Source organism: Kogia breviceps, chromosome 16 (genome assembly GCF_026419965.1).
Source record: "Kogia breviceps isolate mKogBre1 chromosome 16, mKogBre1 haplotype 1, whole genome shotgun sequence".
Taxonomy (NCBI): Eukaryota; Metazoa; Chordata; class Mammalia; order Artiodactyla; family Physeteridae; genus Kogia; species Kogia breviceps.
Genome location: NC_081325.1, coordinates 48,602,651 through 48,617,750, shown reverse-complemented (window position 1 = coordinate 48,617,750; position 15,100 = coordinate 48,602,651). Strand labels below are relative to the sequence as shown.

General features: G+C 41.4%; 1 protein-coding gene across 6 annotated transcripts in view; it reads left to right on the top strand.

Annotated features, from left to right (window-relative positions):
- The window catches only part of KLF12 (KLF transcription factor 12), a 479,922-nt gene that overhangs the window by 424,623 nt on the left and 40,199 nt on the right, over positions 1–15,100 (top strand). For 4 of the 6 annotated variants that reach the window (XM_059042250.2, XM_059042246.2, XM_067016245.1 and 1 more), the window contains exon 8: positions 10,467–11,715. The exons of the other annotated variants lie outside the window; for them this stretch is intronic. In XM_059042250.2, the coding sequence (XP_058898233.1) occupies positions 10,467–10,648 (182 nt within the window). In that variant the 3' untranslated portion in view covers positions 10,649–11,715. Of the gene's footprint in view, positions 1–10,466; positions 11,716–15,100 lie in introns of those variants that run through there. 6 annotated transcript variants of the gene reach the window in all.

The window sequence follows — 15,100 nt, the reverse complement described above, 5'->3', positions numbered from 1 at the left end:
ACAGTGACACATTGTAAGGACCCAATCATTATTTGTTGAATTGAAATTGTGTATGTCTGGATATTGACGTGGATATATATTATTAATATGAGCAGTAGATTCAAGGCAAAAAAAGTTTGGATAATTTAATATACCCTCATCACAATCAGCTGTAATTATATAATCTCTTTACTTCAGACTCAACTAATTTAATATTTATATGATGCAGAAAAAGTTGGAGTAAAAGTATTATTCAATCAGCCCTTTGTCATCATTTTTATAATGATAGCATAAATAATCTTTTCAGGAACGTATTTTAAATACTTAGTAAAACATAATCTTTTATTTGAAAGGACCTATTCATAGACAAATTCAACAAGACAGATATTTATTGAGCATTTTCCATGTCTAAGGCACTATAGATTTTTCTTGAAAAAGGCAGAAAGAGGCAGAACCCCCATCTTCAATGAACTTGTCCATAAGTATACTAGGTAAGATCCATTGAACAGTCACAACGAAGGCCACGTATACAAAGTCATATAATAAAGATACAAGCAGAATAACAAAAGAACACCATGGGGCTTCCCTGGTGGCGCAGCGGTTGAGGGTCCACCTGCCGATGCAGGGGACACGGGTTCGTGCCCCGGTCCGGGAAGATCCCACGTGCCGCAGAGCAGCTGGGCCCGTGAGCCATGGCCGCTGAGCCTGTGCATCTGGAGCCTGTGCTCCTCAACGGGAGAGGCCACAGCAGTGAGAGGCCCGTGTACTGCAAAAAAAAAAAAAAAAAAAAACACAAAAGAACACCATGGGAGTTGTCTGTTATGGCCAGGGAATTTGGGGACACCTTTCTAAGCTGGGCATGCGAGGCCCTTCTCATCTGACTCCTGTTTATCCGTCAAACCTCATTTGCTGACCCCATCCCAGTTTCCCCATTCCCCACCCACACAAATGAAGCAATCTCCAAACATGCCTAGCTGTATGGAGCTCATTTGTACATTCCTGCCCCTACCTGAAATGGCCTGCCTGGGCACCTCCATTTTCCCTTCTTGAGTTGGTAAACTCCTATTTATTTTTGGAAACTGCCTCAGTGTTACCTTGTCTGTGAAGCTCTCTGACCACCCTCCTTCCCTAGGCAGGTAGAATTCTTTTCCTCCGTGACCCTGGAACACTTGGACGTTTCCTTGTTGCAGCAGCGCAGTGGGCAGAGAGGAAGGCATGTGGGAAACAGTGGAGCAGTAGAGACAGGAAGGCATGGCATCTGCTTCAGCGTGAGGGAAGGGGAAGGGGAGACTTTGAAGACATCTGGGGTGCACGGTTAGGAGGAAGGAATGCTGTGAACAGACATGGAGACCAGCAGTGAGAGAGAACTGATATTTCCTGAGGACCTGCCAGGTCCCAGGCACAGTGCCCTGCTCTGCTAGTGCTTTACATATTTTAATCACATCTGTAAATCCCCTGAAATGTTAGAGCACTTGTCCACTGTCATGAATGAACAAGGAAGGATTGGAGCTGAGATGCAGACTCTGGTTTCTCTAGAACCTGTGCTGCTGTCATTACAGCTGTTCTCAGACAACTTTGCTAATAGCCTGTCAGTCTCTCCCTTTAGGGCCACACTCCATGCAGGTCTAGCTAGCGCTCCCTACCTGTTTAGAGTTGGTCATTAAGGTACTTGGAAGTATCAAGATAGCAAGTGATTGGTAAATGGCCTGTCTTTAAGGTTTTTCATCATAATGTGAACTGATCTTTTTTTGTTTGTTTGTTTGTTTTTGGGGGTTTTGGGGGTTTTTTCGGCCATGCTGTGTGACTTGTGGGATCTTAGTTCCCTGACCGGGAATCAAACCTGGGCCCGCTGCAGTGGAAGCATGGAGTCCTAACCACTGGACCACCAGGGAATTCCCAGTCTTTCTTGAAAGTCGACTAAAGTTTTGCTTTGTTAGAAAGCCAGTGAGAAGACAAGGACCAGGAGCGTTAATAATTAAACTGGAGATAGCAGGACATAAGACAGGGAAACAGGGCAGTAGAAGTTGGTATTGGTGAAAGGTGGTGAAACTCTAAAAAGAGGCAGACCATCTTCATGGAGATGAACTGGAGAGGACATTTGGAAGACAGAACTGGCAAATGTAAGAATCGGGTTGGGGCAGGTAGAGAATAACCAATAAGAAAAAGTCCAAGAAATCTCGCCAACTGGAGAGTTGTATGACTTGATACCTGAGTAGATGGGCTTGTCTTTTTTCCAGATATCAAAATAGAAGGAGGAACATGTCTCGTCTAAGTGGTAGATGCTGAATAACGTTTTGGTCACGTGGGGTTGCTTTCGGGCTGCCAACTGGAAACGTTGTCTCCCCTTCCATGGTGCTTGGGAGAGAGACTGAGGTGTAGACACTTGGGAATCTTTCCCTTATAAGTTGTGGTAGAAGCCGTGGAAACCAAGGAGAGAAGATGTCAAAGCCCAAATCTCAGTAAACATTTATGTCAGCGTCCCCAGCCTTTTTGGCACCAGGGACTGGTTTCATGGAAGATAATTTTTCCACGGACCAGGGCGGGGGATGGTTTGGGGATGATTCAAGCGCATTGCACTTATTGTGCACTTTATTTCTATTATTTTTACATTGTAATATATAATGAAATAATTACGCAACTCACCATAATGCCGACAGGAGGCGGGGCTCAGGCTGTAATGCGAGGGGTGGGGAGCGGCTCTAAATACAGAGGAAGCTTTGCTCGCTCTCCCACCACACACCTCCTGCTGTGCGGCCCGGTTCCTAACAGGCCACGGACCAGTACTGGTTGGGGACCCCTGATTTATGTGACAGGTAAAGGAAGGCATCTACAAAAGAAACTGAGGAGAAGGTAACCAGAAACAGGAAGATAAACGTTGTCCCTACATAGAAATATAAACTCAACCACATAGAGTATTATCCTTAGACCTTGAACTTTTTACTTCCAGTAAAGTACATTTTTATTATAGGGTATTTTTAACTTCATTTACATTTGATTTCTAGAGGAGAGGGGCTAGCCTCTGGGTTAACAACAGTGTTTGTCCTGTAAGTACTAGTTCATATTCTCTCAGTCTGTTTGGCCAGTTCTGACTGGATATCCTGGTTTACGAAAGCAGTGATTTAAGGTGTTGAGAGGCATTGTAGGGTAGTGGTTAGGATTGGGACCTTGGGTGTCAGGCTGCCTGGGTTGAAATCCCCCCTCCATCCACCACGTACTAACTCTGGGTGAAGTGGGGTTGGTTACAGCAACTACAGTTAGGGTTGAAGTTAAATGAGTTCAGATCCATAAAACTCTTGGGGCTAAGTGTGGTAGATGGAAGACGCTATATGCTGTGGCAGATATTATTTTCATCAAAGAAATCCACTATATAATTGCATGAAAAAAAAAGACCCACTTGGTCTTGTTTACACATAATGAAAAAGAGAATTAATTCAGTCCAGACAGTTCCATAGGGCAGATATTAGCATACTGATCACTTGTTTGATTGAATTGACAAGACCAAACGGATCAAACAAATTATAGAATAGATGGGTCTACTTGGCCTATACAGGAGTTTTATACTTAAAACGTTAGAAAAAATCAGGATCAGGATTGGCATCCATTTTACCTGCAAATCTTAATTCCTTCCTTAAAAATAACAAATGGGATTTATTTTTAGCTTTATGTTATTTATATTTCTTAGCAGAAACAGAAAAACCTTGAACTTCATAACTATAGAATTCAGTATCCTTTATTGAGCACCTGTCATTTGCCAGGCACATGGCATGTGTATTTCTAAGTTTCACAGTGGAAACAGTGTTCCCATTTTACAGAAGGGGAACAGAGTTTCAGAAAGCTTAAGTCTCTAGTCTGAGATCCAGTCGCAGATTGGAGACTGAGCCTCATTTGACCGTGCATTCCGCTTGGTTTCAAAGCCTGTGCTGTTTTCTGCCCCCTTAACACCAGCAAGAAGGAAGGCAGCCTTGTCTACCCCTGGACAAGTCAAGGGCCTTGTAATCTCAGCTCTAGGTTTCTGTTTCCTCATTTTCAAAGGACCTAATTTCCTTCCAGATCTAAAATTCTGTGAACTTTTATGAACTAATGTAACAGAAACCAGAAAACAAGATAGGAATCTTGATTCTGGGGTTTTTTTTCCCCTCATATGCAAATACCATTCCTCAAGTGAAACAGATTGTCACAGCAAATATGTTGAGCCTTGAGTGTAATGAAGCTCATTTGTCAGTGTCTGGGGCCCCCTGACTTTATAAAAGTTAAACAGGGACACATTTCAGAAATGCACTTCTGAACTGAAGAAAATGCCTATGTTTCCTGTTGCCAAAGGTGTTTTTTTTTTTTTTTCTTTGGTTTCTTGAGAAAATAATCGAGAGAAGCTGATGTGAGGACATGGGCGTTTTGTTTGACCGGGAGCTTTTGCAAACTGCACATTCCTTTTCTGGTGTTGCTCACACGTCATTTTAATATGAAAGGGCACCTGTCTTTTGTCTCGGGACACATTTACCTTTCAGCGTTTCAGATGGTGAAATGGGAGGTACCCGAAAAAGTTATTTTTGTTTCGTGGGTTTTGGGAATCCATTCAATACCTGATGTTTTCTTTAGACTTTATTATGCCTTCTGCTGGGTAAATGTCATGGAAATACACTGACTCTTAATCCTTTTCTTTAATCAAAATTGAAAGAGACAGCAGTTCTCAAATCAGTTTCTTGACTCTTTCAAGAAAAAAACCCTGATGAGAGGTTTCATTTTCCCAGGATACTTAATTAGAATACTAGAATACTATTTAAGTAATGCCTGTGAATACACACACACACACACACACACACACACACACACACACACACACACACGCCAGTGTGCATATAAAACTGTTTCTAACATGAACCCCAAATGAGTTAAAAAGAGTGTTTTCGAACAAAAATTAACAAACCCTCTTTTTTTTGGTATGTTCTCTTTTTAATCTTTACAGGACTCTCACTTTAAAAGAACAGGAGGGCTTGCTATTAATTTCAGTTAACATTTTTCTTTTTCAGAGGTTTCATAGTTTAGTTCAGGTTTTATAAATAACTGAAAGAGGACAGATTGTGCTGAAAAATGGTCAAAAGGTAGAAGTGGCTTGTGGGTTTTTCATGGGACATAGAGACCTTCACTTCAGAATTGAAAGTCTAAAAGTTAATAACTACACCCCAAGGTGAGTGTAGTGTTAAGCTACCAATTACCCAGCTCAGGTCCTTTGGTTTTTTTCCTATACATTAGCAACTTGATGTCTTGACTTAATCACTTACTAAGACTTATTGGTAAGGACATATACCACACCATTCCCTATCATTTTATTATTTCACAGGATTAATATAAGAAACAAAAATCAAAGGTGATCCGATGGTGGAGTCAAAACTTCTGATTATTTTGAAAAATATTTAAATACATTTTCAAAGACTTTGCTACTGAGCATTCTAAGTGTATTTGTGGGTTAGACCAAACAAAGAAAAGGTGGGCGTGCTTTTTTTATTTTTAGCTTATTTCTAGTAAAAACAGCGTTGAATAACACATTTGCAGAATTCTAATTCAAGTGAGTTTAAAGACCATTCACTATTCCTGAAGAAATCACTGGAAATAGTATTTACCGTCACCCCCATTCAGCCTGACACAGAGCAGCTGTGCACAATAGCCGCACAGACCCTGGGAGATGCTTGACTCCTATTAGTGTCCAAGCCAACTCTTTCCATAGGAAAATGTTCATGGAAAATTCACCTACCGTTCTGTCCCCACCACTGACTTTTTTAACTTTAAAGTGAGCTGTCTGTTTTCTAGCAAGATTTAAAGGAAAGAAAGGGGGGTGGAGGAAGGATTCTGTCTGTTCTTTATGATATCCTTTCAGGGCTCATTTATACATATTACAATGTATTTTTCAAACTTATTTATCATCCTAATTAGTTTTTACTCACGTCATGAAGTTAGTGTCTCTTATCTTAATTTGTTTATAAGATTGTACCCTTTAAATAGATTCAAAGCACAAGCATAAACTATAAGGTGCAGTTTTAGCATAATGTAGTAGCCACTAGCATTGTTCTTGTATCCACTTCTAAAACTTAACTAGTCCAATGAGAGAATTTATTGACTTTTTTTAATGAAATGCTAGGCACTAGGCGGATATAACAGACACCGAGGTCCCTCTTGAGGGAGGGGCAAAAGCCTGCTCTCTGCCTGGTCCAAGCAGCTATCTCATCTCCATAGAGAGGAGCCACCCCCATAGCTCAGCCTCTAGCTGTGAAGAGAGATTTGAAGATCTTATTTTCTTTTTTTTCCCCTCTTCTTTCTTCTGAGTATGGAGAGAGAATACCCAAACTCTGGTTTTATTCGTGAGGAAATGGGGGCAAGAAACATTATACAAGAAATATTTGGGGATATGAAAAAGAAAGCATATATTTTTGTAAGAAAAGCTTCAAGGAGAACTCATCGATCACTCGGATAATTAAGTTTATTATTTTCTGATATAGGTCCTCCCTCCCCCCACCCCCTGGATGAGAATGTGTTCATTATTTTTTACATGCCTTCATTATTCACTTAGCCCCTAATGGTTTATAAGCTTATGTATCATTTTCACTGGTTTGACTCATGAAGTAGGGACGTATCTGCTTCTTGCATTTTGGAGGCACTTACTGTACCTGATTTCACCTCACAGGATACTTTTCAGGTTCTGCACTGAGTTTCCTGCTGCACGTTTGTGGGCCCACAGAAAACCTCGCCATAGTTGTTGCTTTCTCTTCCTCTCTGCCTTTAAGAAGACATCCACCTTAGAAATGATGCCAAACATCTGAGCTCCTCTTTTCTGATCCTTCCTTCCTTACATCCTCCTCCTGAGACTCAGTAGAATTCATCGTAGCTCATCACTGAGCACGGTGGCTATGGTAACACAACTGTAGTGAAAGGGTGGGTTGGAGTGGAGTAGGGCGGGGTCGGGCTCCATCACTGTAGAATCAGTGCCCTTTTGGTTACCAGGTAAAGCGTATAGAGACGTTCGTGACCCCTCTCAGCCTCACAGCGAAGACCTTACTCATCATTGTGCTTTTATAATGAGCAGAGGAGATCCCGAAGACTTTTAAAACCCTGACTGAATTGTGTGAGCCTTTTCAGAGAAGCCCTTATTTCTCCTTGTCCAGAACTCTCTATTAAAAGCATCGGACATGAAATATCACGTGTATTCATTACCAAGAGAGGACAGTTAGAATTTTAATCGAGGAGCCTGAGTTAAGAATAAGTGATTATCTTAAAGCCAAAATATTCCCTCACCCACCCATCCCAAACTAACAAGGTGTGTTATATATCCTGATTCAGTTTACATAATCAGGAAGCCTGCCAAAAGCTGAGGTGCCCATCCCTTACATCAAGAGTCAGCCAACCTTCTATAGTAAATGTTTTAGGTATTGCAGGCCATACATTCTCTATTGCAGTGCTCAATGCCTCCATCCCTGGAAAACAGCCATAAACAATATGCAAACAAATGAGTGTGGCTGTGTTCCAACAAAGACTTATTTATGGCCACTAAAATTTGAATTTCATGAAAAGTATATACTTTTCACATGCCACGAGAGAGCCCTCTTTTGGGGTTTTTTTTTTTTTTTTTTTCAACCATTTAAAAGTGTGAAAACTACTCTTAGCTTGCAGCTTGCACAGAAAACAAACCACAGACTAGATTTGGCCTGGGGGCCACAGTTTACCACCCCTGCCATAGATTTTCAAGTGAAAAGGGCACAGCTACCATTATTAAACAGCCGACGTGAAAGTAAAAGTATGTCTATTATAATTTGGAGGAAGAAATTGGAGAATATTAAGTGCTGAAACTGGGTGTACAAGGAAATTCAGAGAACCCCTGAGACAACAGGCTGGCCCTACGGTGGCCATACCAGCCTCCAGCATCCTTCTTGAGGTGCGACTGAAGCCCTGTCTCCTATTACCTCTCTTTACTTCTGGGCCCATCCCAGTTATGGAGCCCCTTCCTGTCTCTCCATCTGCAATACCAAGGTGAGGGTCCAGCAGCTTTTCTAACCCCAGTCATACTCAGATGACACTTCCCCACCAAGATAGAAACAGACGTCCTCCTAACATACGACTAACTGAGCAATGCTTTTCCCCAATTAAGAAAATCTTTTATTTTTTTCCTTCTTAGGCCTATACTCTCTGTGGCTGGTTCCTTAGTAACACAGGAGGTAACTAGGAGATACCTGTTGGTGACAAGGAGTCAACTGGCTGAGAGCTCAGTGCCCCAAAGATGGACGTGTTTTTTGTTTTTTGTTTTTCTCTTTGCGGTATGCGGGCCTCTCACTGCTGTGGCCTCTCCCGTTGCGGAGCACAGGCTCCGGACGTGCAGGCCTAGCGGCCATGGCTCACGGGCTTAGTTGCTCCGCGGCATGTGGGATCTTCCCGGACCAGGGCACGAACCCGTGTCCCCTGCATCGGCAGGCGGATTCTCAACCACTGCGCCACCAGGGAAGCCCGGACGTGTTTTTGAAGATATGATTTATATCAAGCTCAGCTTATTAAAACCCATGCTCATGTTGTAAATTTCAAGAAAAAAAGCATATGGTGATGACATGTAAATAAAAGCGTTGTAACAGTTGCTCTGGATATATACTGTATAGTGGATTGCCACTGTTCTTAAGTTAGGGGTTTTGCTGATTTTTTAAAATTTCGATTAAATTCCGATCAGTAGACACCTGTAAATGCAGATTTTTGTCTCCCTAGGACATCCAGAATGAGTTGGAAGTTGAGCTTTTGGATTAATCCAGTCAGTAGGCATCTACCTGACAGGAGCCCTTTCAGAGTAACCTGGAGCTTTCTGTGGGCCACAGTTAGTGCGTCAGTATTTCTAGATTTAACTGGGCTGTACTATTCACTCACTTCTGTGAAAGGGCCTAAAGGATCCTGAAAGGACCCCCTATAGTTAACACTTATTTAACAGTTGAACAAAAACTGCTGGGTCTGGTTCAGTCTAGTTTTCCCATCACTTGTACATCTCATTTACAGGGCTTAGTAGTTTCCTGTGTACACACCTTTGTGTGAGCATGCCTGTGTGTGCTGCAGTTTTATTAATTTATTCAAACACTGTTTGGCACATACTTTTAAGCTCTGAGGATAGTGAAATAGTAGAGGTGTGATTCTTGATCTCTCCGTATTCAGACACTGGTAGAAGGGAAACACATGTAGACAAAATCTGTATGATCTATTGTGGTGGGTGACTTAATAGAAATAGGAATTGAATAATTTGAAAGTATCTAAGAATGTGGAATCAATGTTGTCTAAGGACGTGACAGTTTAGATGGGGAAAGAATTATCCACTCCCCTAGAACACAGTGAAAAGCGCTGCATTTGGGACCAAACGCATCTATTTACTGGCCTCAGGCAAGTTACTTTACTCCATTGAACCTCAGTTTTCTCATCTGTAAAGTGGATTTAACAAAACTCACTTTGCAACTCTGTACATTGGGATCAGCAAATAGCTCCTTTCCCTGTCTTAGGCCCTTTCACCAGACATCAAGTGTGGCTAAGCAGCATTTTGTTGACTATTGGATGGAAGTGGCAGAGGAGAGATCAGTTCTTGTGGGGTTGCATGAGGACAGCGCTTCCATTCTGAATGAGAGCCAGGAAAAAGCACACCTAGGTCAACTATTGTCCCATTCCCCCAGGGAGCTCTTTTGGACAATGGATAGCATATCTTTTCCCAGCAAAGCCTTTGCATATTTTACTGTCCTTACGAGTTGACTAAGGGATCTGGTCAAATTACATACTTCTTCAGACTGTTTTTTACTGTGGGTTTCAACACTAGGACCAACCTGATGATTCCTTAGGGCTTGCCCTAATTCTTAAGTCACTGAAGAAGATATTGAAACTTGCACTATTAAGGTATCTAGGATTCTTTCCCAGTAGACAAACAAACAGTGGATGTGTATAAATAATAAGTACTTAATACCTAATTTCTGGGGGTGGTAGAGTGCTTACCTTTTAATGAAATTTTGTGTGACTGATAAAAGGACATTGTACCCTAAAATAGCCTTTAAACATCTAAGTGATAACACTGTTTGGAGGAGTGTTGCAACAAAACGTATAAATCACTACCCTTTATAATTCTTGGTGAGTTTTAGCCCTCGAGCCAGTCAACCTAGGTGGAGCTCCCTAACGTGCTTTTCCAGTCTACCATGGTGATTATATCCAGTAGCGATCAGTCTATGCCTTTTGATATTTTGACTGCAAAGTAACTTACCCATAACTGAGGATGCAAGTGTTCACTAACCTGCCTAGTGTCCCAGCAAGAGAGACGAAATTGAAACCCCACCTGTCTGACCCAACACCAGCTGGTGGGGTGATTAGGTTTCCCAGCAAAGGATTACCAAATGGAAAATCCATTGAGAACAGTCATTTCCCCAAATATCATGTTGGGATGGTTTTTCTGGAGAAATGATGGAGCACCAAAGCGTGTGTCCCTTTGCTTCTTCCAGGAGAGAAACCCTACAAGTGTACCTGGGAAGGCTGCACCTGGAAATTTGCCCGTTCGGATGAACTGACGAGGCATTACCGCAAACACACAGGAGTGAAGCCATTCAAGTGCGCGGACTGCGATCGCAGCTTTTCCCGGTCAGATCACTTGGCACTGCACCGCCGGAGGCATATGCTGGTGTGAGGAAGGCTACCTGTCCAGCTGAGCGTAAGAGCTGGATCTCTTAGCGGCACCCAATTCAGCAGGGCTGAATCCCCTTCCCAGTGTTAACACAAAAGGGCATCACCATCCCACGATGTCTGAAAGCAGAGCAGGAAAAAGAAGCAGTGACACTTCTTTCGGTCTGAAGGTAACCCCCATCACGACTACACGAGAAACAACTTCACGCTGGCCTGGGAGATCGGTGACACAAATGCTGAAGAGACAGGCATTGTTTTCCGTGCTGTGTCCTCTGCCATTTCAAGATGTTTGTAGTTTGTACATTTTCCGAGCTGTCAGACGTTTTGTTATTGATACTTTAAAGGTCATCTACCCCAACTTGATGGCTAGAGCGAGACCTTGTCAATTTGAATTATTCTCCCATCATCCCACCCCTGAACCCGTTTTTACAAAAGTTTGAGTTACTGTCTCAGTAAGATAGAACCCACTTCCAATCTGTTACCAGCAAGCAGCCTGAAAGTAGAAAAGAAGAAGCGGTTGGAGAGGTTCCATTACCTGAAAAGAAAGGAGCGCTCAGGCAGCCCTTTGCAATAGCGATGGCAGCCACTAGATATCACCCGCAACTTGTCCTTGTGCCATCCATGCCCTGGAGAAAACCAACATTGATTCTTTCATTTGTTTGTTGTTGATCGTTTTTTTGTTTTGTTCTGCTTCTGTTTTGTTCATCTGTTCGAGCAGAGGGGCAGCGACATTTCAGTTGGAGTCTAGTCCTGGTGTCTGCCCCGGCATGGACGGGCACAGAGCTGTTCTGTAGTTGAATAGGAAGAGCCTGTCTAAAAAAACTACTGCCCCACTTCAAATTGCAGTGTTCTGTCACCTAGGCATCGTCTCTTCCTATCCCTAGTATTTGATTACAAGGAATCGGGGGGAGGGGGGGAAACTTTCTTAGACACACTGGCACCAAGGTAAGAGGTGGGGCTGACCAGGCAGTCAGTGAACATGAAAAAATCAGACAAAGCGGAGATGGAAAGAATGCGCCTCTTGAGGAGAAAAGCAATAACGAATAAAAGGACTTGCCTACAATAACTTTACTGAGGACTCGTGTTACCAATTTTCATACTTACTAAAGGGATTGTAAAAAACACCCCAGCCATTTTAGAGGTCTTGGTTACATTTGCAGCACTGAGGTAATTCTGCTGTTTGTTGTTCTGCTTGGTTGAGTACCACAATTAAAGATTATGCTCCCCCTTTGCTTGTTTGAAAACAGTTATTTGGTGACTAGAAAGGCCACAGAGGCATAGCAGGGAATTAACTCTTGGGTGAATGGGTCAGTTCTTGGAACCAAGTCAGTGGGAAAGGAATGCTCCCCAAGGAAAGCCTGACATGGTGCTAGTTTCCTCCCTTGGAGAGCCAAGGATAAGTGACTCTCCAATAGGTTCTTCTCTACAGATTTCATTTTCTAAACTGTATTAGCACCCAATGGTTCTGCAGTGGCATCTGCAGGGATATTGAACCCACTCATCCTGTGCTGAGGGTGAGAGGAAATTATAGTCCCTTCAGCCCCCAAAAATTATGAGCCTTTTTTTTTTTTTTTGCAACTAGCAAAGTGTATAGTAAACAAAGCAATACATCACCAACGAGCATTCTTTCAGAAAAATTATCATATTTTTTCCCCACTAAAAGCTGGGTTTTTTTCAGCTTTCTGTGGCTAAGGGGCTTGGTGAGGTTGTTTTGTCGTTGTTGTTGTTGTTAAGATTTTTTTATAGCTTAGGTATAAGAAGTTGCCAGCATAGACCTTTGCAATATATTTTAATTACAAACACTTGATTTGGAGAACTGTACAAATCAACCTCACAATATTACTAGCTCATTTTTAAAGGTGTGAACATTCTGAAATAATTTCTGGTTCTAGGATTATCTTCTAATTCAGATAATCTTATTTTGGTGAAGCAAAAACTATAAACGTTGAAAAAGGATGATTTGTGTTGGATGGCATTAAAAGGAATTTTTTTTTTTTAATGTTCAAGCAACAGCATAATGATTTTCAGGTCAAATTCTACCTTCAAAAATATGTGCTCTACATTTCCTGCCAGGTCTGAAAAATTCATTGGCGGTTTCCCTCCAACAAGGGCTGCAATTCTATGGATAAATAGCTTCTTTAGCTACAACAATATACTACCCACCAAGCACTGGGTTTTTGTGGGGTTTTTTTACCAACTGGAAAGTTTTTTATCTGTACTGTATGCAACTCCTACTTCTCATTGCCTGTGACTATTTTGAATAGAAAGGGCAGTGTTGGTTACTGGTCAGTGGCAAAGAACACAGAGCATGACGAACACAGAGCATGGTGAACACAGCTGTGAAGCCCTCTATGCTAGTCCTGGAACCAAGTTGGCAGATAGTAAGTGAATCACTGAGGTGCAGGGCAGACTTGATTTAATTCTGCCTGCTCTCGTAAGAAGGGCCAATCCTGTTCTCTGCTGAGAGATCTTGAGAGCATTACAGGTAGAAATGGTTTTTAGAATTCATAGAACTGAGACGGTGGGAGCCTCCTGAGTGACAGCTCGATTTAAATTGAGCACAGAATGAAATGAGCTGTTCCTCTGTAATAACATAGGAAAAATTCAGGGACATGAGCTTTTCTGCTCACCCCCTGAAAGTGGCCACCCAACTGAGACAGTAAGTTTACTGATAGAACCTGTCAGCATTATGCCATTTCCCCCTTTTGATGTACTGATACTTCTAAGGAGGGATCCAAGCACAAATAGTGAATGAATTGCTGATCTAGTCGCAGGACTGAAATTTACCTGGGGCTTGTCTTGGGACCTAACAAATTCTCCTTGGTGAATTTCCTACAAGTGTTTCCCTGTGGAAAGGAAGGTGGTTTGGGAGAGAAGGAATTACATTTTTAAGTAAGAATATCTTCAGGCATAGAAAAGCCTACTCTATTTTATCTTATGTCCATTCTAGACTTTTTAAAAGCACAGTAGTTGATTAACAACAGAAAAGGAGTAGAATCCAAAGGACTTCTCAGTTGTTCTCTAACTAGAAGCATTCTTTGGTTTCAAATTTGAAGATATTCAGTTTGCAGCTGGGCGTATGTGCATGTTTGGGAACTTAGACACACAGATAGCTGCAGTGGCTTGAGAAGCTACAGTTGACCTGTCTCTTTGCATTGTAGAGACTGATTTCAAGGAAGTTAATGTTATTTGAAAAGTTAAGAGGTACAGACTTTGAGGTTTCAATAGATTCCCTCCTTGTATCCTGATCTTAGGTTGTTTGGGAAAAGATTCACACTTCCCCATCCACTTCCAGCCCCATCCCATCAATTGTGTGTGGACTCTGAGGAATCTGCTTGATAACTTGTCTTAAGTTCTATTAAGGCATTTAGACTGAAATTCCTAATGGCTTTACCATAAAATTTATACTGTTGCCTGGCATTACTTTTATAAAACACTATAGGACATTTATTTTCAAAGGCAGTTGAATAACAATAGCATAAACCACATTTTTTTTTTTAAAAAGAGCACTTTTTATTCACTTTAAAGTTTAAGTGGAAAATAGGAAGAGGAACGTCAGGGGGGAAAAACTTGCAAAATGCTACAGTGTTTACAAATGCCAGTTCTAGAATGATTGAAAAGGCCATTCTCATTATGGTTGAAATTTGGAATAGCTTATACAAAGATTGTGTTCCTTTTTATACAGTTGTTTTAACTTCAAATTGCTATTTGTGTTTTAAGCATAAATATAATTCTGCACTTTGAAATCAGTTCATTAGAATGACAACATGTATGTGGATAAAGATGCAGTATTCCTCATTCTATACTTTATTATACTTATCAAAGCTGCAATTGAATAAATCTGGTGAGGTGAGGCCTTCAAATGTATTAACACGCCTTTGTTACATTGTTGCAACTGCTTAGAAATGTAGCCATGATGTTGTTATAAAGGTGTCTTAACATTTACAGTAAGGATTGACAGAATTTAAGCAGTGTTAAGAATACCAGCATTCATTATACGTTGAGTTACAATCTTTGTGTAAGGGATTGAACGTGGGATAACTCTTATGAATCATAATAGGCCCAGGAAGCCTTAATACTCATAGCCCATAATCCAATCTCAGAATGTGCTCCTTACTAATTAATGCCTATAAATTTAGGAGGTAAATGTATTCTGCAACTTCACTGATCAGATCTCTGCCTTCCACTTTTCTGAGGTAGTGCATCTCATGAAAAAAAAATCTTTCAACTTGATTTGGTTTCGTTTAGAAAAGGGGTTTGGTAAGCCATGTGTCTTCCATATCACATTTCTCCTTATCTTCACACTACCTTCCACTTAACTTGTACAGGCCCCCCCCCCACCGGACAGATGCACACCTGTATACACACCTGTATATGTAGCATCCAGGGGGCTAATAAATATCAACAGAGAACTTTTTTAAAAGAATGAATTTGTAATAATCCATGCTGTCTAGAA